The sequence below is a fragment of the Phocoena phocoena genome, chromosome 11 (assembly GCF_963924675.1).
Source record: "Phocoena phocoena chromosome 11, mPhoPho1.1, whole genome shotgun sequence".
Taxonomy (NCBI): Eukaryota; Metazoa; Chordata; class Mammalia; order Artiodactyla; family Phocoenidae; genus Phocoena; species Phocoena phocoena.
Window position 1 is genome coordinate 25,607,178 of NC_089229.1, and position 26,432 is coordinate 25,633,609.

Genomic DNA, 26,432 nt, shown 5'->3' on the forward strand with positions numbered 1-26,432 from the left:
CTTAATATTTACATTTACTTAGGTTTTTTTTAAAAACCAACAGCAGATAAAACATATATTCATAAATTTTCCTGGCTGCAGGCTTCTAATATTTTCCAATAGAAATTCATCCTATCCAATTAATCTTTCACGAAATGTTATAAACAACAAAAAGCTTTAAAAACATTAACTTTACATTTTTTCCTATATAATAGTACAAATATACTTAAGTACAATAGCATCTAGTCCAAAACAAAACATCAAAAGAAAGATGAAGAGATGCAAAGGGAGAAACTCACACAGCTTATAGGCTCAACTGATTAAAAACAAAGAGCAATAGTGACTTGGTCTTAACTAAGGAAAGAGAAGAAAGTAATCCTGATTGAGCTCTCTCTAGTTCTTATGCTACCCTTAATGTTATTCAGTATATGGTTCATCAACTGGCATATACTGGGCACTTACTGAATGTACAGCAGAAGCAAGATGAGAAAGGAAAACTATCATTTTTAACTGCTTTAGAAAAAAAATTAGAGCCAGGTTAAACACACTGGCAAAATGTTGGGTGTGAGAAGAGCGTGCAGTAAACATTAAAATGAGGTTTGGACATTATTAGATCACATCCAACCTTATTTTCTTTTTTCCTTATTCCAAATAATAATAATAAAGGTGGAGACAGAATTTGTGGTTAAGAGACAGAGGCGAGGTCTTTATCTCAAAATGATTCATTATTCCCTATCATCAGGGAGATTCTGCAAGGAAAAGTAAAACCAAAAGAACATGGTAAAATATAAACTAAAGTAGAAAATCCACTTTAATAAACGTGTTAAAGAGATATGAGGTTAACGATTGTGGATTTATCAGCAAAATCCCACAATAGGATATAGTTGGCCAGATTCTGTCAGCAAAATAAATTACAAAGTGGATTTAAAAATAAAGGATGTCCTCAAATATTTCAAATAAAGATGAATAGGCATTCGATCTTCTGTAGTGGGAGTAACAATACATGTGATAGCAATACTCTAAAAATCCAGAGGCAATGAAGTCAGTACACTAACACTATAGCCCTGTGTAGTACACTGAGCTTTGGGCCTTTTCTCCTAACTCCTTAAGGCATGATTTGCTCCTGGGAACTCAGAGAACACCTGGTAGAGAACCAGGAAAACTAAAATTGAGCCAGGGTTTTTGATCTAAAAATAGATTGGAGGGCTTCCCTGGTGGCACAGGGGTTAAGAATCCACCTGCCAATGCAGGGAACATGGGTTTGAGCCCTGGTCCGGGAAGATCCCACATGCCGCAGAGCAACTAAGCCCATGTGCCACAACTACTGAGTCTGTGCTCTAGAGCCCGTGTGCCACAACTACTGAGCCCATGTGCCACAACTACTGAAGCCCATGCACCTAGAGCCCATGCTCTGCAACAAAAGAAGCCACCGCAATGAGAAGCCCGCGCTTGGCAACAGAATAGCCCCTGCACACAGCAGCGAAGACCCAATGCAGCCAAAAATAAATAAATAAAATAAAATAAAATAAATAAAAAAATAAAAAGACTGGAAATGAGCAGAATCTCTTCCTGTATTTCCTAATTAATGGAAGCCCTTAGGGGCCTACTCTCATTTAGTAAACCAACCTACCAGATTCAAGAAAAATTTAATACTAAAGGATGATCTGGTATAACTCCTTTATAACAGAGGGGAAACAAGCTTTAGAGAAATTAAGTGATTCACTCAAGATATCATTGCTAATCAATCTTAGTCTCTTGATTACTAGTCTAGTTCCCTTTCCACAATGTTTTCAAAAAATGAAAGCTGTAGGGCTTTCCTGGTGGCGCAGTGGTTAAAGAATCTGCCAGCCAAGGCAGGGGACACGGGTTCGAGCCCTGGTCCGGGAAGATCCCACATGCCACGGAGCAACTAAGCCTGTGCGCCACAACTACTGAGCCTGCACTCTAGAGCCCGTGAGCCACAACTACTGAGCCCGTGTGCTGCAACTACTGAAGCCCATGTGCCTAGAGGCCATGCTCCACAATGAAAAGCCACCGCAGTGAGAAGACTAGTCCCCACTCACCGCCACTAGAGAAAGCCTGTGTGCAGCAACGAAGACCCAACACAACCAAAAAATAAAAAAATAAAAAATAAATAAATTAAAAAATTAAAAAAAGAAAGCTGTTAATATAGCTACATAAGTAATTAAAAGTAATTTAAGAACTGTGTATCATAGCTTGAGACAAAGGAACCTGCATTTTAATAAATGCAATAAAAATACATAAAAGAGAGAAAGACTAATTTACTACCTTTTGTGATGTTTACATATTTTTTAAAATGTTAAAATCTATATTGGAGCTCTGAGGATACGTGATGAAGCCAAAATAGTAGAAACAACATGACCCAGACAGAAAAAAAGCAAAGACTTGTCCCTCAAGAAAAATTTGTACAATTCATCTTAAACAAATTTATTCTTGCATATGTGGTAATAAACTAGCTTTGGACTTAATGGTCAATCTTGTATGTCAATAGGTTCAGATTTAATATCTCCATTGGTAAATTTCCTTTCTATTACAGATACTGATAAAAGCAGGAATTTTGCTATGCTTCTGATCTCAGCTGCTATTCAGAAGTAAATTACAAAATACAACTGTAAAGCTTTATGTACTACGGGTAACTGAAAATGCATTTTAAGGAAAAATAAGATGACACAACAATACCTACAATTTTATATGTATCATTTTTCCAGACAGCAAGCTCCATTGTCAAAATAGCAAATACTGTCAATGTATACATACACAGACAAAAACAATTTCCTTCCATTAGTCAAATCACTACTGCAAGTAGGAAAGAATCTACAAACGTTACTTATAAAACATGCCTTACTGTTCTTTAGAGATGTAAAATAACCTTTAAAATATAAAGAAAGGAGAATCTTTCAAGCAAGAGAGGATTTTTTTGTAACTTTCTTTTAAATGTGGGAGATTATGTGAGAGCCATCTCACATTCATTTGACTGATTTAGTGCTGGGGGTCCGGGGAAGCTAAACCTGAACACACTGCCAACAAAGGGTTAACATTTAATAATTTACTGAGAAGGATAAAGGAGGGAAAGAAGTCAAGATAAGAGGGGCTTTCCCAGTTCTGAACAGTTACTTTCCCCAGTCATGAACAAGGGAAAAAAGAATGAATTTCAACAAATATCAAAAGGAATTCAACTACAGAAAAGGGTGACCATGGATGGAGAGTTCATAGAGTAAAAAGGTCCCTTGAGAACAACACTGTCCCTCTAAGAAAGTTACCAAAAAATGGTTTAGATGTACAGAGGTAGAAATATTAGTCCTTTAAATAATTAGTTCTTATTTTCAGGTACTCTTCCCTCTAGGAGTAGAAGGATTCAAGATAGGATAAATGACTCAAAATTTCTGCAATTAATCTATGATGAAAAATATCCAACAGCTATGAATGAGCAATATCAGAACTAGTCTCCTAAGGTGACTAGAGATTTTTACTCTCAAAACATCTTAATTAGAAATTACAATAACAGAGCAAAATGACAACACTGGTATCAGTATTTATCTTGCTTAATACCCACGTTAGATATGGAGTCCATCATTTTCTAAACTTTGTCCTGCTGCTGCTCAGCCTGAGTGTGAGGTTATGTTGTCCTTCCCACTTCAGTCTCCAGGGGGTAGTCAGGCTCTAAGATAAAGGAACTAACTTTGAAGATATATACGGAATCTAGCCTTGAAGAAATGAAAGTGGTCAGATTCTAGGGCAAGGGCCAGAGGACCAGAAGTTGGGCCTGGGAACCTCACTCTTCCTTCCTTTTCTTTCAGACCATCCCCAGTCCTTCCAGACTAGGAGGACTCAAAGGTGACTTCTGGAGGGAGAATACAAAAGACCAAGATTAGAAGATAGTAAAATTGACCAATAATCAAGGAAATTGGTATTAAACCAAGTCATTTCAAAAAGGTTTTAAATAGGGAAAGGATGTGATTAGAATAGTTTCCAAAACCTGTATTTAAAATTAAAATTTTAACACAGCACATGAGTCTCTGAGTCAGTTTTAAGACATAAACGAGCCTGATTTCTGATTCTGAAAATCATTAAAATAACAGTATTACACCGTATACTAAAAACATCCCAGTTGCGGGTGGAGTCAAGATGGCGGACTAGGAGGATGTGGAATTCATGTCTCCACACAACTAGGGGACCTACCAGGCACCGGTACGGGACCACGGACACCTAAGGGGAAGGGAAGAACTGTCAGCAACCAGGTAGGAAATGGGGCGTGGGGGGGAGTGAAGGAAGAGAAGAAGTGGAGGTGGGAGGGGACTGGCAACGTTGAGGGGCGGCTGGGGAAGGGGAAGGGATCCCACGCCCGAAGGGGTAAGTTGGGGGACCAGAGGATCAAAAGGGAGTGTGGCCAGATGTCCCCTGCCCACTTGGGCCCTCAGGAACCTGCTGAGATTGGGCCTGATCCTTTGCCCACCTAGGCCCCCTCCAGCCGTGCCGGTCCTGAGGGAGGGGAGGGAGGGAATGGGGAGCAAATGTAAAGGCTGGACCCTGAGGGGGTGCTGGGGGAGGGGAGGAGTTCCTACACCCAGCCAGACCCACCCATGGTTAGGGGTCCAGCAGCAATGGGGGGAGGACCCTGGGGGAGATGGTGGGGGAGGGGCACGAAGGAACAGAAAGGAACGGGGCCAGCGCTTTCCCTGTCCACTCAGGCACCGAGGAGCCTGTTGGGCTCCTGGGCCTAATGTTCTGCCCTGGGAACCTCCCTCCTGCCCCACAGAACCCAAGCCCTGCCCCTACACCCCAACCCAGGGCCCCACCTCTACACTTGGAGACCACCTCCAACGTGCTGGGCCCAAGCCTCCCCCCCCCACCCCCCGCCCCACCGCCACACACCCTCACCCAGGGCCCTACCTCCAAACCCTGGAACTCCACACTCCAGAAGCCCTCCTTTCCACGGCTGCCCCTCCCCTTCCGCGCAGGTCCTAGGCAGAGGCCCCACCCCACGCTTCAACGTCGCCCCCCACCACCCGCCTAGGTCCCGCCCCACCCTAAACCCTGCCACTGCCTAAGTTCCACCCCTGCCTAAACTCCATCCCCATAGCCAAGGCTTTTTTTTTTCCCTTCTTTTTTCCTCTTTTAGATTGGGGTTCTATTTTACCTTGCTGACTCGCTGTTGATTCATTTATATTTTTCCTAATAAATCTTTTATTTTTCTAATTTTATTTCTTTCTTTTTTTTTTTTTTTTTGCGGTACGCGGGCCTCTCACTGTTGTGGCCTCTCCTGTTGCGGAGCACAGGCTCCGGACACGCAGGCTCAGCGGCCATGGTTCACAGGCCCAGCCGCTCTGCGGCATGTGGGATCTTCCTGGACTGGGGCACGAACCCGTGTCCCCTGCATCGGCAGGCAGACTCTCAACCACTGCGCCACCAGGGAAGCCCTATTTTATTCTTTATACTTTGTTATTGTCCTCTCCTTTTGGCTTGTTTCTCCCTGCCCCACTCCCCACTTTATTTTTCTTTTTTCTGTTGTGGTTTTATTTTACCTTGTTGCTGTTGTTTCAATTATATTTTTATTTTTCCTAATATATTTTTTATCTTTCTAATTTTATTTTTTATTCTTTCATATTGTACTACACCTTTTTGTTTCTTTTTTTTTTTCTTTTCTGCCATGCCATGAAGCTTGCGGGATCTTGGTTCCCAGGCCAGAGGTTGGGCCTGAGCTCCTGTGGTGGGAGCTGCTAGTCCAAATTGCTGGACTAACAGAGAACCTCAGCCCCAGGTAATATTAACTGGAGTGAGGCCTCCTGGAGGTCCTACTCTCAGCACCAAGACCCGGCTCTATCCAACTGCCTGAAAAATCCAGTGCTGGATGCTTCAGGCCAAACAACCAGTAAGACAAGAATACAGCCCCACCCATCAAAAAAAAAAAGAAAAGAAAGAAACAACAAAAATATGTTACAGACGAAAAAACAAGGTAAAAACCTACAAGACCAAATAAATGAAGATGAAATAGGCAACCTACCTGACAAAGAATCCAGAGAAATGATAATGAAGATGATCCAAAATCTCAGAAACAGAATGGAGAAAACACAAGAAATATTTAACAAGGGTCTAGAAGAACTAAAGAGCAAACAAATGGTGATGAACAACACAATTACTGAAATTAAAAATACTCTAGAAGGAATCAATAGCGGAATAACTGGGGCAAAAGAACGGATAAGTGAGCTGGAAGATACAATGGTGGAAATAACTGCCAGGGTGCAGAATAAGGAAAAAAGAATGAAAAGAATTGAGGACAGTCTCAGAGACCTCTGGGACAACACTAAACGCACCAGCATTCGAATTACAGGGGTCCCAGAAGAAGAAAAGAAAGGGTCTGAGAAAATATTTTAAGAGATTATAGTCGAAAACTTCCCTAACACGGGACAGGAAATAGTCAATCAAGTCCAGGAAGCGCAGAGAGTCCCATACAGGATAAACCCAAAGAGAAACACAACGAGACACATATTAATCAAACTATCAATAATTAAATACAAAGAAAAAATATTAAAAGCAGCAAGGGAAAAGCAGCAAATAACATGCAAGGGAATCCCCAAAAGGAAAACAGCAGATCTTTCAGCAGAAACTCTGCAAGCCAGAAGGGACTGGCAAGACATATTTAAAGTGATGAAAGGGAAAAACCTACAACCAAGATTGCTCAACCCAGCAAGGATCTCATTCAGATTCGATGGAGAAATTAAAACCTTTACAAACGATCAAAAGGTTAGAGAATTCAGCACCACCAAATCAGCTTTACAACAAATGCTAAAGGAACTTCCCTAGGCAGGAAACACAAGAAAAGGAAAAGACCTACAAAAACAAACCCAAAACAATTAAGAAAATGGTAATAGGAACATACCTATCGATAATTACCTTAAATGTAAATGGATTAAATGCTCCATACAAAAGACACAGACTGGCTGAATGGATACAAAAACAAGACCTGGACATATGCTGTCTACAGGAGACCCACTTCAGACCTAGGGACACATACAGACTGAAAGTGAGGGGATGGAAAAAGATATCCATGCAAATGGAAATCAAAAGAAAGCTGGAGTAGTAATTCTCATATCAGACAAAATAGACTTTAAAATAAAGAATGTTACAAGAGACAAGGAAGGACACTACATAATGATCAAGGGATCAATCCAAGAAGAAGAAGATGTAACAATTGTAAATACTTAGGCACCCAACATAGGAGCAACTCAATACATAAGGCAAGTGCTAACAGCCATAAAAGAAGAAATCGACAGTAACACAATAATAGAAGGGGATTTTAACACCCCATTTTCACCAATGGACAGATCATCCAAAATGAAAATAAATAAGGAAACACAAGCTTTAAATGACACATTAAACAAGATGGACTTAATTGATATTTATAGGACATTCCATCCAAAAAACAAGAGAATACACTTTCTTCTCAAGTGCTCATGGAACATTCTCCAGGATAGACCATATCTTGGGTCACAAATCAAGCCTTGGTAAATTTAAGAAAATTGAAATCGTATCAAGTATCTTTTCCAACCACAATGCTATGAGACTAGATATCAATTACAGGAAAAAAAAAACTGTAAAAAATACAAACACATGGAGGCTAAACAATACACTACTAAATAACCAAGAGATCACTGAAGAAATCAAAGAGGAAATCAAAAAATACCTAGAAACAAATGACAATGGAAACACGATGACCCAAAACCTATGGGATGCAGCAAAAGCAGTTCTAAGAGGGAAGTTTACAGCAATACAATCCTACCTCAAGAAACATCTCAAAAAAAACCCCCTAACCTTACACCTAAAGCAATTAGAGAAAGAAGAACAAGAAAACCCCAAAGTTAGCAGAAGGAAAGAAATCATAAAGATCTGATCAGAAATAAATGAAAAAGAAATGAAGGAAACAAGAGCAAAAATCAATAAAACTAAAACCTGGTTCCTTGATAAGATAAACAAAATTGATAAACCATTAGCCAGACTCATCAAGAAAAAAAGGGACAAGACTCAAATCAACAGAAATAGAAATGAAAAAGGAAAAGTAACACTGACACTGCAGAAATACAAAGGATTGTGAGACATTACTAAAAGCAACTATATACCAATAAAAGAGACAACCTGGAAGAAATGGACAAATTCTTAGAAAAGTACAACCTTCCAAGACTGAACCAGGTAGAAATAGAAAATATAAACAGACCAATCACAAGCACTGAAATTGAAACTGTGATTAAAAAATCTTCCAACAAACAAAAGCACAGGACCAGAGGGCTTCACAGGAGAATTCTATCAAACATTTAGAGAAGAGCTAACACCTATCCTTCTTAAACTCTTCCAAAATATAGCAGAGGGAGGAACACTCCCAAACTCATTCTACAAGGCCACCATCACACTGATACCAAAACCAAAGATGTCACAAAGAAAGAAAACTACAGGCCAATATCACTGATGAACATAGATGCAAAAATCCTCAACAAAATACTAGCAAACAGAATCCAACAGCACATTAAAAGGATCACATACCACGATCAAGTGGGGTTTATCCCAGGAATGCAAGGATTCTTCAACATACGCAAATCAATCAATGTGATACACCATATTAACAAATTGAAGAATAAAAACCATATGATCATCTCAATAGATGCAGAAAAAGCTTTCAACAAAATTCAACACCCATTTATGATAAAAACTCTACAGAAAGTAGGCAAAGAGAGAACCTACCTTAACATAATAAAGGCCATATATGACAAACTCACAGCCAACATTGTTCTCAACGGTGTAAAACTGAAACCATTTCCTCTAAGATCAGGAACAAGACAAGGTTGCCCACTCTCACCAGTATTATTCAACATAGTTTTGGAAATTTTAGCCACAGCAAGCAGAGAAGAAAAAGAAATAAAAGGAATCCAAATCAGAAAAGACGACGTAAAACTGTCACTGTTTGCAGATGACATGATACTATACATAGAGAATCCTAAAGATGCTACCAGAAAACTACCAGAGCTAATCAATTAATTTGGTAAAGTAGCAGGATACAAAATTAATGCACAGAAATCTCTTGCATTCCTATACACTAATGATGAAAAATCTGAAAGACAAATTAAGGAAACAATCCCATTTACCATTGCAACAAAAAGAATAAAATACCTAGGAATAAACCTACCTAAGGAGACCAAAGAGCTGTATGCAGAAAACTATAAGACCCTGATGAAAGAAATTAAAGATGATACAAACAGATGGAGAGGTATACCATGTTCTTGGATTGGAAGAATCAACATTGTGAAAATGACTATACTACCCAAAGCAATCTACAGATTCAGTGCAATCCCTATCAAACTACCACTGGAATTTTTCACAGAGCTAGAACAAAAAATTTCACAATTTGTATGGAAACACAAAAGACCCCAAATAGCCAAAGCAATCTTGAGAAAGAAAAAAGGAGCCGGAGGAATCAGGCTCCCTGACTTCATACTACACTACAAAGCTACAGTAATCAAGATAGTATGGTACTGGCACAAAACCAGAATATAGAACAATGGAACAGGATAGAAAGCCTAGAGATAAACCCATGCACATATGGTCACCTTACCTTTGATAAAGGAGGCAAGAGTATACAAAGGTTGGAGAAAAGACAGCCTCTTCAATTAAGTGGTGCTGGGAAAACTGGACAGCTACATGTAAAAGAATGAAATTAGAACACTTCCTAACACCATACACAATAATAAACTCAAAATGGATTAAAGACCTAAATGTAAGGCCAGACACTATAAAACTCTTAGAGGAAAACATAGGCAGAACACTCCATGACATAAATCACAGCAAGATCCTTTTTGACCCACTTCCTAGAGAAATGGAAATAAAAACAAAAATAAACAAATGGGACCTAATGAAACTTAAAAGCTTTTACACAGCAAAGGAAACCATAAACAAGATGAAAAGACAACTCTCAGGATGGGAGAAAATATTTGCAAACAAAGCAACTGACAAAAGATTAATCTCCGAAATATACAAGCAGCTCAATATCAAAAAAAACAAACAACCCACTCCAAAAATGGGCAGAAGACCTAGATAGACTTTTCTCCAAAGAAGATATACAGATTGTCAACAAACACATGAAAGTATGCTCAACATCACTAATCATTAGAGAAATGCAAATCAGAACTACAATGAGGTATCACCTCACACAGGTCAGAATGGCCATCATCAAAAAATCTACAAACAATAAATGCTGGAGAGGGTGTGGAGAAAAGGGAAGCCTCTTGCACTGTTGGTGGGAATGTAAATTGATACAGCCACTATGGAGAACAGTATGGAGATTCCTTAAAAAACTAAAAATAGAACTACCATACGACCCAGCAATCCCACTACTGGGCATATACCCTGAGAAAACTATAATTCAAAATGAGTCATGTACCACGGTGTTCATTGCAGCTCTATTTACAATAGCCAGAACATGGAAGCAACCTAAGTGTCCATCAACAGATGAATGGATAAAGAAGCTGTGGCACATATATACAATGGAATATTCCTCAGCCATAAAACGAAACGAAATTGAGTTATTTTTAGTGGGGTGGATGGACCTAGAGTCTGTCATACAGAGTGAAGTAAGTCAGAAAGAGAAAAATACCATATGCTAACATATATATATGGAATCTAAAAAGAAAAATGGTTCATGAACGTAGGGGCAGGATAGGAATGAAGATGCAGATGTAGAGAATGGACTTGAGGACACGGGGAGGGGGAAGGGGAAGCTGGGATGAAGTGAAGAGTAGCACTGACATATATACACTACCAAACATAAAATAGATAGCTTGTGGGAAGCAGCTGCATAGCACAGGGAGATCAGCTCAGTGTTTTGTGACCACCTAGAGGGGTGGGATAGGGAGGGTGGAAGGGGGACACAAGAGGGAGGAGATAAAGGGATATATGTATATGTATAGCTGATTCACTTTGTTATACAGCAGAAACTAACACAACATTGTAAAGCAATTATACTCCAATATAGATGTTAAAAAAAATTAAAAAATAAAAATATCCCAGTTAAATTTTCTTAGGAGAAGGGAGGTTAGGTCCTATGATGGATATGGTGGGCTGGTTTGTTCACTGTCTATACTACATTCCTTCCTAGTATGACTCCAGTATTAAAGGGATGGAAAGGCTAAATGTGATATTTTCCAAATTATCTTGCAGCTAGGGTTCTAGATATAAATTCCTTCCAATTTGGAAGGAAGCAGAGATTCACTTCTTGCTGACCTTTTTTTTTTTTTTGCTGGTAAACAAAGCTGTGGATGCAAAATGTTTCTAAAGCAGTATTCCAATATGTATTCTCCAGCTTACCAGTAAGGCAGAGGCAGTTGTGTAAGAGACAGTGGACGGTTAACCTGAAATACACTGCACAGGCTTAGTAGAGGTCAGATGGTAGATGGCAAGGAAACATATTGCAGGTTAAAAAGCTAATGACCCATTCCAGCCAAATGGCAAAACATTTTAAAAAACTACTGCCACTTTGTACCTTGAAAGACAAACCATGTGCCTAACAAGCTTTCAGCTCTGCAAAAGAAGGGTGTCTCTGCCTGTGGCCTGAGATTCCAGCTGACTGAAAATGGTAATGGGGGGGCGGGGAGCAGTGTTCTCATGGCTGGAAAAGCCAAAAGGCAGGAAATAAGATGGCGGCCTGAAGCCTTTCCGAAGACCCTCCCTCAAAATAATGGGAACCAGTCCAGCTGCTAAGATCTAATTAAGGGTGATACCTTTCCACCCAAGCCTCTTATTGAAGATGATGCCATGAAGTTGAAAAAGTCCAAAACAGAACCAGTATACAATCTACAGACTTCGGATTTAAGAGCTTGGTCTAAATGTGCTCTTTAACTGTGGTTACTTGTATATGAAACTGCATACAAGCAAACAGACTGGAAATCTACTACATTTCAGGGAACTACACTGCTAAAGAAACCAATACCCTGCAAAAACTCATATTCAACCTTTAAAGCAACTCTTCGGTCCACAACCTACACTAGCAGGAATCAGGCTGTGAAAGGTATGCAGTCCCCAAGAAAGGTATACTTTAAAACCCATTTCATATGAGGCAACGGAGTGCTAAGAGATGAAGAGTAAGTTCTCAGAGGGCAAAACCAAAGGTCGTGGATGACAATGGATAAAAGTTAATCCTAGAGAATAGAATAGGGGCTACAAAATAAGTTAACCAAGGAAGTCTTCTTGAAGGAAGGCTTTACAAGAAACAGATGGCACACTCAAAAGGGATAACTGAAAAGAGTTTAATGAAATGACCATTTATTTACCAAGGCGTAAGAAGGGTTGAGGCAACCAATAGGGGATAGTGAAGCACCCAGGGACTAGCAACAGCCGGAAGTTATTATCTTCCACAGGCCTAAAGGTCAAAGGAAAGAAGCAGTGTCACTGAAGCCCTGTAAGAGATGAAGTTAGGGCTTCCTTGGTGGCGCAGTGGTTGAGAGTCCGCCTGCCGTTGCAGGGAACACGGATTCGTGCCCCGGTCCGGGAAGATCCCACGTGCCGCGGAGCGGCTGTGCCCATGAGCCATGGCCGCTGAGCCTGCGCGTCCGGAGCCTGTGCTCCACAACGGGAGAGGCCACAACAGTGAGAGGCCCGCGTACAGCAAAAAAAAAAAAAAAAAGAGATGAAGTTACAGGAGTCCCCCAAGAAGACTTGCGCCTTTAGGTACAGGAACACAATCACTACCAAATGGTAGCCCTGCTGGGAGGGAACTAGGAATATAAATATCTCTCCAGTGCTTTCTCTTCTACCCTCTTACTATATGTTTGCATCCTCCCAAAATTCATATGTTGAAACCTAATCCCCAATGTTATCAGTATTTGGAGCTGAGGGCTTTGAGAGGTGCTTAGGTCATGTGGCTGGACCCCTCAAAAATACAATCAGTACCCTTATAAAAGAGATCCCAGAGAGTTCCCTCACCCCCTCTGCCATATGAAGACACAGGGAAAAGACAGTCATTTATGAACCAGGAAGTGGGCTCTCATCAGAACTCAACCATGCTGGCACCCTGAATCTTAGGTTTCCCAGCCTCCAGAACTGTGAGAAATAAATTTTTGTTGTTTATAAGCCACCCAGCCTATGGCATTTTGTTATAGCAGCCTGAACAAATTAAGATACCTCTGATTTAAGAGATCTTTCTCATTGGCTGAACCTAAATGGAATCCATAGGACACGGAAATACAGGTGATGCGTTCCATAATGGTCAGGGTAGAACTACGGGTCTGGAGGAGCACATGAAGAAAAATCATCACTAACAATAACATCAATCCCTTGCCCATACCCCTATTAAATCACCTATTAAGAACAAATCACAAAGGAAATTACAAAATTGTGAGAGAAACCACATTTCAAAACTCATGAAATACAGCCAATGCAGCACTCATAGGGAAATTTATAACCTTACAAATTATTTTTAGTACTTAAGTCTTTAACTCAAGAAGCTAGAGGGCTTCCCTGGTGGTGCAGTGGTTGAGAGTGTGCCTGCCGATGCAGGGGACACGGGTTCGTGCCCCGGTCTGGGAAGATCCCACATGCTGTGCAGCGGCTGGGCCTGTGAGCCGTGGCCGCTGAGCCTGCGCGCCCGGAGCCTGTGCTCCGCAACAGGAGAGGCCACAGCAGTGAGAGGCCCGCATACCGCAAAAAAAAAAAAAAAAAAAAAAAAAAAAAAAAAAAAAAGAGGTAATGAATAACATAAGTAATAAGACCTAATTAGGTCACTTACATTAAGTCATTTAATACTCACAACTGCTCTATGAGATTGATACTGTCATTTCTACTTAATATTGAGAAAACTGACACACAGAGAAGTAAACTGCTCAAAATCACACTATTATGTACTGGAGCTAGGATTTCCTATGCTGTCCAACTCCAGAGTCTGTTCCTTTGACAACTGCATTACACTCCCTTTCAGAATAAAAAAAGACTATCAAAATATCTCCCCAAATAGAAAACTGGAACTAAGCAATAACCATAAAAGAAAAGGAACCAATGGACATCATCCATTCCCCATATCCCTAGCAAAGGCCTAGACCAGGGGTCCCCAACCCCCAGAGCTGCAGACCAGTACCAGTCCGTGGCCTGTTAGGAGCCGGGCTGCACAGCAGGCGAGTGAGAGAAGCTTCATCTGCCGCTCCCCATCACTCGCATTACCACCCGCACCATCCCCACACTTCATTCCCCACCCCACCCCCACTCCCCCCACCCTCCCCTGCCGCCCGGTCTGTGGAAAAACTGTCTTCCACGAAACCGATCCCTGGTGCCAAAAAGGTTGGGGACTGCTGGCCTAGACAGTTTAAGGGCCAATTTTAGCTATGCCCTCAAGGAATAGATCATTCCTGAAAGGTAGCAGAATATGCCCCCCAAAATTATGTCATTGGGCATATTGATTATTTTGAGCTGTAGGCACTTGAAAAACAGCAAATGAAGGGGAAAACTTTCTCTGAACTCTCCCCCTTATTCTGCCTAAAGACAGATCTTCCAAAAGGAACTCAATTATCATAAATCCCTTCCCTGGGAGTTTCATCAACTAGAGAAGATTGAGTCATCACAGGAGAGGAGGCTACACCCAGACAAATGTTGTCCTACGTATCTCCCATCTGCTCTTCTAAGGGTCCATTTATCTTTCCTAAGTAAACATTTACTCTTCCCTAAGAGGTCTACACCCCCTCCCCCCCATATAGATGCTATCTGAGCCTGAATTCCAAGCCATCGAGTGTTAGATTCCCCTGGGTATCGACCAAGATTCTTTCCTTAATCAAACTTTAGTCAGGCTCCTGAAATTTCTCCTAGGCCTACCTGTGCACTTCCTTGCAAAATCTAGTTTTAACAAGAACCCTGGTATGTCAGTTTAGCAAGCGTCTCCCATCCGCCACAACTGATCACCCTCAATATTGGGTTCCTCATCTTCTACCATTCCCCTAGGTGTAATCATGCCCCATAGGGTTAACAGAAGCTGGTGACTAATAGAGATTCTTGAGCTTGTCTTACAGAACAACAGATAAGGGAACAGCTTGTTAAAACCTCTCTGCTTATAAACTGCCTTCACTGATCAGCTTGCTTTAGTTTTTTCCCCTCTCCTTAACTGCATACCCTCCAAGCTTCACATAGCCTAGGTAATACACCACAAGACACCTTAACCACCCCACAGATAACACCTCGGATGTATGGGTTGCTATGGTAATGGGGGCAGAGACTTAAGTTGTTTTTTCGGAACTTAGAGTCAGCTCTTGTTCGGTTTGAGCTAAGACTGGTTGGGACCACGGGCCCTAACACTGGGCCTGCACAGGTGTTGGATGAATGCTCTTTTATTGTCAGAGGGCCAAAACCTTCACCCCCAAATCATGCTAAGCACCTCCATTTTTTAACATGCATCCCTGGAAGAAGCATGTAACCAAGATATATCTGCACAGAACACCGACTACCTCACTTTTTCCCTACCTCCAATCACCTTTCCTCACACCTAAGACCACCCTGCTCCTTTACCCCATAAATATCCCACCTTTGGGAGGGTGGATTTCAGACTTGTTCTCCTCCCTTGGCTGCTTTGTGAATAAACTTTCTCTGCTGCAAACCTTGGTGTCTGAGGTAACAGAGGTAATGTCTGACTACCCTAGCTTGTCATCACCAAGAATCCCGTTATATTGGCTTAGCCAAAACCCCTCCTGACCCCGTGTTTCCTCTTAGTAATTAAATTCCCATTTATCCATGCTGTATTTGCAATAGAACCCAGTTCTATACTGAGGTCTCTTTCCCCCTATTGTATGTCCTGAATAAAATATGTTTTAACTGCTTTAACTACTGTCTAGCTCTGTTTCGTTTTGTTTTTTTAAACAGTATCTCCCATGTATATATGCAGTATACGTGTTGTTAAAAATACGACAACAGGCCCCAAATGGAGTCACTTATACTAAGATCCACCTTACCAAATCAAGACTTAATTACACTTTTGGCCTCTCCAAAAATGTAACTGAACAGGACCTGTGGAGCCTTCCCAGGACAGAGCCCCTCCCCCATATCTTCTGCTGTAGCTCCTCTTAGAAGTGCCAAGATAACAGTATTTCATGCATATTTCCTGAACTTTTCAGATGCTAAAACCACCACCACATAGAAGAAATTAGCTACTTGATGATCATGAGCCTGTAGCCCCCAGACCTACTGGTACCTAAGGATTGATAACGTTAACTGCCCTGTTACCTCAAGATCAACCAATCAGAGAATTGTGCATGAACTGAGATGCCAGCACATACCCTGGGATGCCCCTCCCCTCCCCTGACCTTTAAAAATGCTTTGCTGAAACCCTTCAAGAAGTTAGGGGTTTTTTGGGGGCACGAGCCACCTGTTCTCCTTGCATGGCCCTGCAACAAACCTTTCTCTGCTCCAAACTTCGACGTTTCGGTTTGTTTGGCCTTACTGTGTGTCAGTCACAGGAACCTGCGTTCGGTAACAGAAATAGAATCTTAAGCCAGTCAGTCAGGAACTACCCAATCAACACTAGTGAGGTAATCTGCCTGACAGACCCGTGCCATCCCCTAAAAGAACGTTACCTTGACACAAACAATCCACTCTTTTTTTTAAATTTATTTTTTTATACAGCAGGTTCTTATTAGTTATCTATTTTATACATATTAGTGTATATATGTCAATCCCAGCCATAAAAAGGAACGACATTGGGTCATTTGTAGAGACGTGGATGAATCTAGAGACTGTCATACAGAGTGAAGTAAGTCAGAAAGAGAAAAATATCGTATATTAATGCATATATGTGGAACCTAGAAAAATGGTACAGATGAACCGGTTTGCAGGGCAGAAATAGAGACACAGATGCAGAGAACAAATGTATGAACACCAAGGGGGGAAAGTGGCAGGGATGGGTGGTGGTGGTGGGATGAATTGGGAGATTGGGATTGACCAATCCACTCTTTGCTAGCCTAACTTCCTTGTCCCACTCCCTTCTGCCTACAAGTCTTTCATCTTTTACAGATCCTGGGAAGAAGATCCTTTCTGTCTGCTGGATGGGACGCTGCCTAATCATGAATCGTTGAAGAAAGCCAGTAAGATCTTTTAAATTTACTCCAGTTGAATTTTGTTTCCTAACAATGTTAATAAACTTTTGTTTTTCTTTTGTTAATCTATCTTTTATGACAGGGGTCTCAGCCAAGAACTCGAAAGGTAGAAGGAAAATTGTTTTTCCTCCCCTGTATTCCCAGTTTGTAAAATTAGTCCTAGAGCACAGAAAGTTATGGGAAGCTGCTTGACTCATTTAGGAGGCAAGCAATAAAAATGCTATTGGAATATTCAATACTGTAAAGATGTCAGGTCTCTACAAATTAATCCATAGATTCAAAGCAATTCCAATCAAATCTTGGTAGTTTCCTTTTTCTAAAGTGAAAATGATAGGCTGATTCTAAAATTCATTCAGAAATACAAAGGGCTAAAAATAACCAAAGCAATCTTGAAAGAAAATAAAGCTGGCTGGTTTTATTCTATTAGACACTAGTATGTATTATAAAGTTAAAAAGTAATTAAAATAATGTGGTATAGGCACAAGAATGATCAAATTAACCAATGGAAAAGAGAATACCCAAAAATAAGGCCACACATACAAGGTATCCTGATTTATGACAAAGGCAACATTGTAGTTCAGCGAGGAAAGGATGGTCTGTTCAGAAAATGCCAGGCTAGGACTTCCCTGGTGGCGCAGTGGTTAAGAATCTGCCTGCCAATGCAGGGGACACAGGTTCAAGTCCTGGTCTGGGAAGATCCCACATGCCTCGGAGCAACAAAGCCCATGTGCCACAACTACTGAGCCTGTGCTCTAGAGCCTGCGAGCCACAACTACTGAGCCCACGTGCCACAGCTACTGAAGCCCGCGTGCCCCGAGCCCGTGCTCCACAGCAAGAGAAGCCACCACAGTGAGAAGCCCGCGCACCGCAATGAAGAGTAGCACCCGCTTGCCACAACTACAGAAAGCTGGTGGGCGGCAATGAAGACCCAACACAGACAAAAATAAATAAATTTATAAATAAATAAAGTTGTTTCCTGAAGATGGAAATTCCTTCTTAAAAAAAAAGAAAAAAAAAAAAAGAAAATGCCAGGTTAACTAGACATCCATATGGGAAAACAACATATGTTGACCTTTACTTGATACCATACAAAAATCAGTTCCAGACGGATAGCAGATCTAGAAGCAAAAGGTAAAATAAAGCTTTTAGAGAAAATAAGCTTTGTCACCTTAGAGGCAAATACTTCTTTAAAGGCACTAACCATAAAAGAAAAAGGTTTACTTGGATTATGATAAAGTTAAGAGCTTCTGTTCATTGAAAGACACTATTAAGAGAGTGCCACACACCTCCTGAGATATTTGAGGTACACAGATCCAACAAAGGACTTATATCCAGTATATGTAAAGAACTCCTTCAAATCAGTAACAAGAAGAGATAATCCAAAAGGAAAATATGCAACAAACTTGAATTGGCTTCACTAAAGTGGATACAAAACTGGTCCTTAAACATATAAAAAGACTCCCCCTTTCCTTATCAGAGAAATGCAAATTAAAGCCAAGAGGAGATACCAGTACACACCTACCAGAATGGTAAAAAGAGAAACTGAAATTAGCAAGTGTTGGTGAGGCTGTAGAGCAACTGGACCTCTCCTGTACTGCTGGTAGGAATATAAATTGGTACAACCACTTTGGAATAGTGTTTGGCAATATCTACACAGGTGAATGTATGTATTTCCTATGACTTAGCAGTTCCACGTCTAAGTATATACTCAACAGAAATATGTTCAATAAGACATATATACTAAAAGGTTCATACTAGCACTGTTTATAATAGTCTCAAACTGGAAATCACCCGAAGACCATTAATAGTAGAGTGGATTTAAAAATGGTCATGCATTCACATGGAATACTACAGAGAAATAAAAAATGCTCACATGACCATATGGATGAATCTAACAAACAAAACCAGAGAGCAAAAAGTCAGAGCAAAAAGAGCATATACAAATGGAATTGCCCAGTGTGTAAACTATAAAAATAGACAAAAGGAATCTAAGTTAGTTATTACAAGTCTGAATTGTGGTTATCTTTGGGGTGGGGAGAAGTGACTGAAAGGGAGTAAAAGGGAGTTTCTGGTGTGCTGGTTGACGTTCAGTTTCTTAACATGGGTACTGGTTACATGGATGTATTCAACATGTGAAAATTCATCAATCTGCACATTTATGATTTGTGCACTTTTCTTACGAATATCATGCTGCAATAAAAATTAATGTATGTGACAAAAAGCAAATAAATTAAACTACAAACTAAAAAAAATTTCTAGAAGTATGGTATGGTTAAGTAACATATGAAAAACGTATGCAAGGGACTTCCCTGGCAGTCCAGTGGTTGAGACTTCACCTTCCAATGCAGGGGGTGCAGGTTTGATCCCTGGTCAGGGAGCTAAGATCCCACATGCCTCACAGCCAGAAAACCAAAACATAAAACAGAAGCAATATTGCAACAAATTCAATAAAGACTTTACACCGGGTTCACATCAAAAAACAAACAAACAAAGAAAAGTAAAACGTATGCAAGTCGTAAGAAGCTAACATCCAATAGTAAAATGAGCAAAAAATACAAAAAAATGCTCAAGAAAGAAATAAAAATGTTTCCAGTAAATGCACAAAATTTAAATTAGAACAACAGAATGCTATTTTTCCTATAAAATTAACAAAGATCAAAGGAAACTAAAAAGGTTGTTGCTGAGGATTTGGTGAAAATACTCCTAATGGAAACTTGAATAGGTATATATAACCTTTCTGCATAAGTCTTAATTATGTTCATATCCTTTGACCCACTAGTTTCCCTTCTAGAAATTACTATAAGGAAAAATCAGAGATGCAGTAAAAGATGGACTTATGTCAGTGCTGATTACAACTGTATTTTGAAACAATATAACCAAGAATGGGAAAATAGTTATATTATGATACACATACATGATTGGATATTATGCTATTGTTTTCAAAGAGTAATGAATAGGAAAAGACTCACTGAAAAATACATATAAAATTCTATGTGGTATATTTTTTTGTGTTTAAAAAATATCAAACATACATTTGAATAGAAAAAAAGTCTGTAAGAACACATACTATAATGTTAATAGTAGCCATCTGTGGGTGGTAGGAAAATGAGTGATTTTAATTTTGTGGCTTGTTTTCTACAATGAAATGTTCTTTGAGCATGTATTACTATTATACTCAGATATCTAAGAATAGGGTAAAAAAGTATCCACCCACTTTCCTCTCTCTAGCAATCTAAGCAACATAGATTTTTGTCTCTTCTTCATCTCCCACATTCAATCTTGTAACTGTTTCCTCGATTTTACCTTAGAAGTATCTGTCCAAGCCATTATTCAATTATTTCTTCTCTCCTTTCCAGAACTCAGGTGCTTGCCTTCCCTACTGACCTCCTCAAATCCAGGCACTCCCTTTTGGTAAAAGAGCCCTATCTTCCACTACTTCTTCATTCCAGCCCCATCAAACCACTTTATATAGCGACACTCCACACTCAAGTCCCTGAAAAATCTACACCAGGTACTTTCACACCTCCCAACCTTGAGATACTCTGTTCTCTTTCCTTATAATGCATTTTCTCCCTTCCATCTCTCTAAACATATTCACAGTTCAAGATCCACCTCCAATATCCATATACTGGGTGTAGTGTCTCCGAGGCCACAAGAACAGACAGCGGTTTCCAAATCAATCCTCCAATGACAGTTTGTATATATTTCAACATTTACCATTCTGTACTATTTATTGCGTAGCTCTCTGATGGTATGGAATGAGCCGTTTCTTTTCTTAAATTTCTTAAAATCTTGTCGGATGAATGGATTTTAGTAAAGTATACATACATGCCTTATACAGGGGTGTGACTTTTCACCTGTGTCTGATAGACAAATGGCAACAAAAACATTAGACTGTTTTTTTGTTTGTTTTTGTTTTCATTCAAGATGGCAGAGAACGTCTTAAAATAGTCCCACACAAAAGCCCTCACACCCGAGCCTCGAATCAGAAGAACTAGCTACACCTAGCGCAACAGCAAAGGACAAAAGAATTAGATGCTGAGATGCCCCGGCCCAAATCACCCACAGTAGGTCCCACACACAGATCTTAAACCACGGTATAAGAAAATAAAAACAAAAACAAAAACTAGCACCTGCTGCCTCCATTCCGAGGGCCACGCCTCGACCGCGAACTGTGACCTGAGGCATTTCTGGATACTGACCCGAACAAATCGAGGACTAAAAAGGGGGAGGCTAAATCGTACGGGTGAGTAGGAACAAGCAGGGTTCTAGTCCACCGGCCTGGCTGGGAATTCCGGGAGGGCCCGAGGCAGAGGCCGGGCGCGGCGAGAGAGCCTCAGGCTACACCTGTCAGGCTGCGTCCAACATTAGGCCCGGAAATTGCCGAGATTCGGTGACCGAGGCCGGCAGGAGCGTCACCCGATTCCTCGCCCCGGGATCTGCCTCTCGCCCGGCCTCCTCGCCTTCTCCCTCGTCCTAATCAAACAAAGGCAATTCACACGCACCGCCATTTTCCCCTTACCTCAAAAACCACCTCTTCGTCAAAATCCGGTGTCATCCTTCTCCGCCATGCCACCCGCCTCAGCACGATGGGAAATGAAGGCGGGAGAACCGGCTGCATGCGCCCAAGCGTCTGTTTCTGCGGGTCCCGTGAGTCCAGAAAACTACAATTCCCAGCATGCCTCACAGCTCACGCCCCTTTTTCAGGCCCGCTCATTGGCGCTGAGCTTGAACGTGTGGGCGGGAGGGGAGGGAATGGGCTGAAACTCGGGCCCCCTGATTGGAGGAGGCTGGGGCTTTTGTCCGCTTTTTACGGCCGCGACTAGCAGGGGGCGCCTGGAGCTCTGATTTTTTTTTTTGGAGCTGGAGAAGGGCGCGCGCCGGCGAAGCCGCGGTGAGCACTGCGCGTGTGCGCGCGTGGCCGTCTGCCGGGACCTCGGCTGGGCGGCGCTCGTGCCCGCCCGCCCGTCGCCGGCGGCTCGCGCCCGGGAGCGCCGCCGGGTACCCGGAGCCGGCCGCGTCCTTTGTGCGGCGCTGGGGTTGCGCCTCGGGGCCGCGGGACGGAATGTGGGATCTGCCGGGGCTTTTCTCTTCTGCCCAAACTGTTGAAACAATGGACTGTAAGGGGAGCGGTGATTGAGGGGGGCGAGCGGGGAAGCGAGCTGCACGGGGGAATCATGACTTCTGCCGCCGGTAAGTGACGGCGCTCGCGCTGCCCGCTGGAAAGTTTGTAGCGAGCGCTGCAGGTCTTGGGCTCGGAGCAACTTTGTCCTCCGGGATGGGTTATTGATATTCCCTCAACCTTTCCTCAGGACTGTGCGGAGGAGACGGTGTTTGCTGCCTGATTTTTTCGTCCCTTCGTGCCAAGAGGGGCTCTTTGGAAATAGTGTGTCTCTTGGGACCTCCTTTTAAAAGAAGACCGTGTTGGGGGCTCTTAGCGCCAGGTGAAACGGGAAATGTAAAGAGGGCGTTTACTTTTCTCTCCTGAAATTTGAGCGACTTTGCCTTTGCGTATGAAAATAGTTTAGATTCCCATGTTAAGAAATCAGTTATTCTAGGAAAGGGCAGTGTTCCCGGAGTGTTGAACTCGGCGACTAGGCTGAGCGGCTTTAACCCCTAATGTCGACAGGAAACCCTGACCCTTATTAAGTAAAGAGGTTTAGACATTTTTACTCCTGTTTTGGTGGTTTACCCCGGTTACCTGAGGAGCAGAGGAGTAGAATTGCCGATGCCAAGGTTTTGGTTCATCTTCATCCAATTTTTAATGGATTTTCCCCCCTATTTCTACCTGGTTAGTGTAGACAAAGCCTTATTTTTTGTCTGCCTCCTGTCGCCGTTTCCCTTTATCCAAATGGCAAAGCCTGTTGTATTACCTTTGTGTAGACTTTGAAGAATTCTGGACGTTGTATTTCTAAACATTCTGAAGGAACAGTTCCTATTTTCCAAAATAATTACTAAAGTGGTGTTAAGTTCACTTATAAGAACATAGGTTACTTTTTAAGCCAGAACTTAATAACGTATTCAGTATTAAGAAACATTTTTGCCCAGGTTGTAATAAATAAGCTTTCATTAGACATTTTATAGTAAAATAGTGTAAAGCTTCACCACAGTTACTTCTAGAACCAGCATGTAAGTATCAGATTAAGTTTTCTTAGCTTTTCTTGGCATTTATTTTAAATTCCTGCATCTTGTAACTGTCAAACAGCGCTCTAAATATTCTGGTTTGTATTCTTTCTAAAGCCTAGATATATTGGAGGTTGTACGGCTAGGTGTAATCAGATTACAACTAACGAGGCAAGAAGTTTAGCCAATAGGAATAAGAAAGCAAGGGATGAAGTGTTCCCGTAATAGTATTCCTGAGGAAGATGTTGTGGATCTTTCCTTTTTGATGCTGTATGTGTGTACAGGAGGTATGTCATCGTGTACTGGGAATTATGTTATTTATAAACTCTTTTCCTTACCAGAGGGAGGCTTTCTACTTACATGAGGTGAATTATTTTCATCCTAAATTTCTGTGCCTCACTTTAAGTTTTATTAAGGAACAAGTCTAATTTAATTTAAATTTAAAGTGGTTGGAGATTTTAAAATCCTTCCAGCCAACTTTAACTCTCCTCTCCAGTGTCAGACACATTTAAAATTCATACCTTATTTGTATCAGTTTTCAGTTCCAGTCCTAACAGTTTATAATGAACCCATACAGAAGCATTTAATTCTACATTTAAATATGTAAACCGGATCTAGGTCTCAGTCTGGAATTTTATTATTCTTTCATTTGAATGACCCTCGAATAATGCAAACTGTTTTTATATTTTATCAACTTTATAATTAAAGAAGTCCACAGACATTTTTGTGGTGTTTAAAAGAGGGACACTTCCTGTGTTTAGCTGAGTTAGTTGGTTTTTAGCACGGCTTGCTGAGAAGCATTAACTACTTTTTCATTCTCCCATCTGTTAAGATTTATTATTTTTTCTCATGTCTAAATGGAGAATATGGAAAAGAACTGGGGTTTTATTTGTATCCTATTCTTTTAAAATTATGTGTTCATCATTCTTACAAGCTGTTTATGATGCTCTTTGGAACAGTATTCAGAATTCATTAAAACTTTAGGAATGTTATTTGAAGTTGGGGGAGGGGATGTTTGTTTACACGGACTCTAATCTGTGGTATTTGGGATGGTTGGCTTAATTTAAGGCAATAAGAAAAATGTAGAACATCTAAGATATATGTATCCTGAAGAAGAGCTTGCTTTGTTTTTCTGTGTCTGTGAAAGAGTAGGCCCACAATAGAGGTTTTAGAATTATTCTAATCAGTATATGAAAAAAGGAGAGATAATTATAGAAATATATTTTTGAACATGTATAGGTCTCCGTGTACATGTGCTGTGCTTTGCTTTTTGGCTGGTCCAATAGCTAAGAAAGTGTTGCACGTGGACCACCGCCATCTGTGTGTAATAGATGATGAGTGTGTTTGTAATTGTTAGTAAAATGGTACTAGTGCTTTACTTTCTTACCTTATTTTTCCCTGGAGCCAAACAGCTGTGTAAATAAAAGATTTGCTGCTGCGCTCTAAAAAGCTTTGGGTCTGACTGTTGATACAGTATTAATATCCAAAGGTGCTGGATCCATTTCCAGACATCCTGCACTTATTTCAAGAGTTTGACATTGGAGCAGACCGTAATATAAAGGCTTGTTATTTTTTGAGCTGTGTTTCTTTCAAAATAGAGCCACTAAAAAATAAAGAAATAATTTTAAAATAAAAATAATAATAATGATGAAAGACTTCAAATATTGCTATTCTATGACTTAGTTGAACACTTGTTCCTTCTAATAATTAAGAACTTAGGGACTTCCCTGGTGGCACAGTGGTTAAGAATCCACCTGCCAATGCAGGGGATACTGGTTCAAGCCCTGGTCCGGGAAGATCCCGCATGCTGTGGAGCAACTAAGCCCGTACGCCACAACTACTGAGCCTGCACTCTAGAGCCCACAAGTCACAACTGCTGAGCCCACGTGCCACAATTACTGAAGCCCGTGCGCCTAGAGCCCGTGCTCCACAACAAGAGAAGTCACCACAATGAGAAGCCCGCGCACCACTAAGAAGAATAACCCCCACTTGCCGCAACTAGAGAAAACCTGTGCGCAGCAATGAAGACCCAACGCAACCATAAATAAATAAATAAAATAAATTTTAAAAAAGAAGAACTCATTCAGTAATCCTATTGAAGTTGATTCCTGTTAACTTTTCAAAATATTCTACATTTAAGTGGATATTGATTTCTATTTAAAGAAATATCTTGTTATTGAGACATAGTAAAGACTGCGTATGTGGCAGCTCTGACTGTTCCCAGACCCTATGTTTAGCATTGGGGATACAGCAAAGAGACAAAGTACCTGCCCTCCTGGAGCTTGCCTTCTAGTGGTGAAGACAGAGGGAGGTACACGGAAGAAAAATCACACAGGGCAAAGTGGCTAGAGAATCTAAGGGTTCTCCTGAAGCATATATCTCCTGAAGTTATCATCTCAGAATCATTTAGGCTTTAGAGATCTGTTCAGCTCCCTCATTTGCAAGTAAGGAAACTGAGGCAACCAGTTCTCCACAGAGGCACACCCAGTTATGTTATTGGCCTCCTCCAATACACGGTTAGCTAAGCCAAAGCTCGCAGTTCTTTGTTTAATTCAGTGAGTATGTGTTGAGGCAGTTAGGTACATGATGCTGTGCTATATCTGTTGGTAATTGACCATAATTCATATAGTTAATTGAATTTCTAGGACACTAAGAACAGAGATTTATGAAAAATGATTGAACTAAAATAGCAAAAATTGGTTGGGTAAATGACACTGAAGCTTTTGAAAAGGCTCTAAGATTCAGAAAGTAAAAGATTAATGAGACGGGGTTTTTTTGTTTGTTGTTTTTAGTTTTGGTAAAATACACCTAACATAAATTTACCATCTATACTATTTATTTTATTTTATTTTATTTATTTATTTATTTTGGCTGTGTTGGGTCTTCGTTTCTGTGTGAGGGCTTTCTCTAGTTGTGCAAGCGGGGGCCACTCTTCATCGCGGTGTGCGGGCCTCTCACTGTCGCGGCCTCTCTTGTTGCGGAGCACAGGCTGCAGACGCGCAGGCTCAGTAGTTGTGGCTCACGGGCCCAGTTCTTCCGCGGCATGTGGGATCCTCCCAGACCAGGGCTTGAACCTGCGTCCCTTGCATTGGCAGGCAGACTCTCAACCGCAGTGCCACCAGGGAAGCCCCCAATCTGTACTATTTTTTTTTTTTTTTAGGGTACGCGGGCCTGTCACTGTTGTGGTCTCTCCCATTGTGGAGCACA

General features: G+C 41.1%; 2 protein-coding genes across 2 annotated transcripts in view; one reads left to right on the forward strand and one right to left on the reverse strand.

Annotated features, from left to right (window-relative positions):
* The window catches only part of VEZT (vezatin, adherens junctions transmembrane protein), a 70,601-nt gene extending 48,925 nt beyond the window's left edge, over positions 1-21,676 (reverse strand). The window contains exon 1 of the mRNA XM_065886683.1: positions 21,625-21,676. The gene's annotated coding sequence lies outside the window, so the exon portion shown is untranslated. The remainder of the gene's footprint in view (positions 1-21,624) is intronic.
* Positions 21,677-22,279: 603 nt separating this feature from the next.
* Positions 22,280-26,432, forward strand: part of FGD6 (FYVE, RhoGEF and PH domain containing 6) — a 105,059-nt gene continuing 100,906 nt past the window's right edge. The window contains exon 1 of the mRNA XM_065887413.1: positions 22,280-22,295. Coding sequence (XP_065743485.1) covers positions 22,280-22,295 — 16 coding nt within the window. The remainder of the gene's footprint in view (positions 22,296-26,432) is intronic.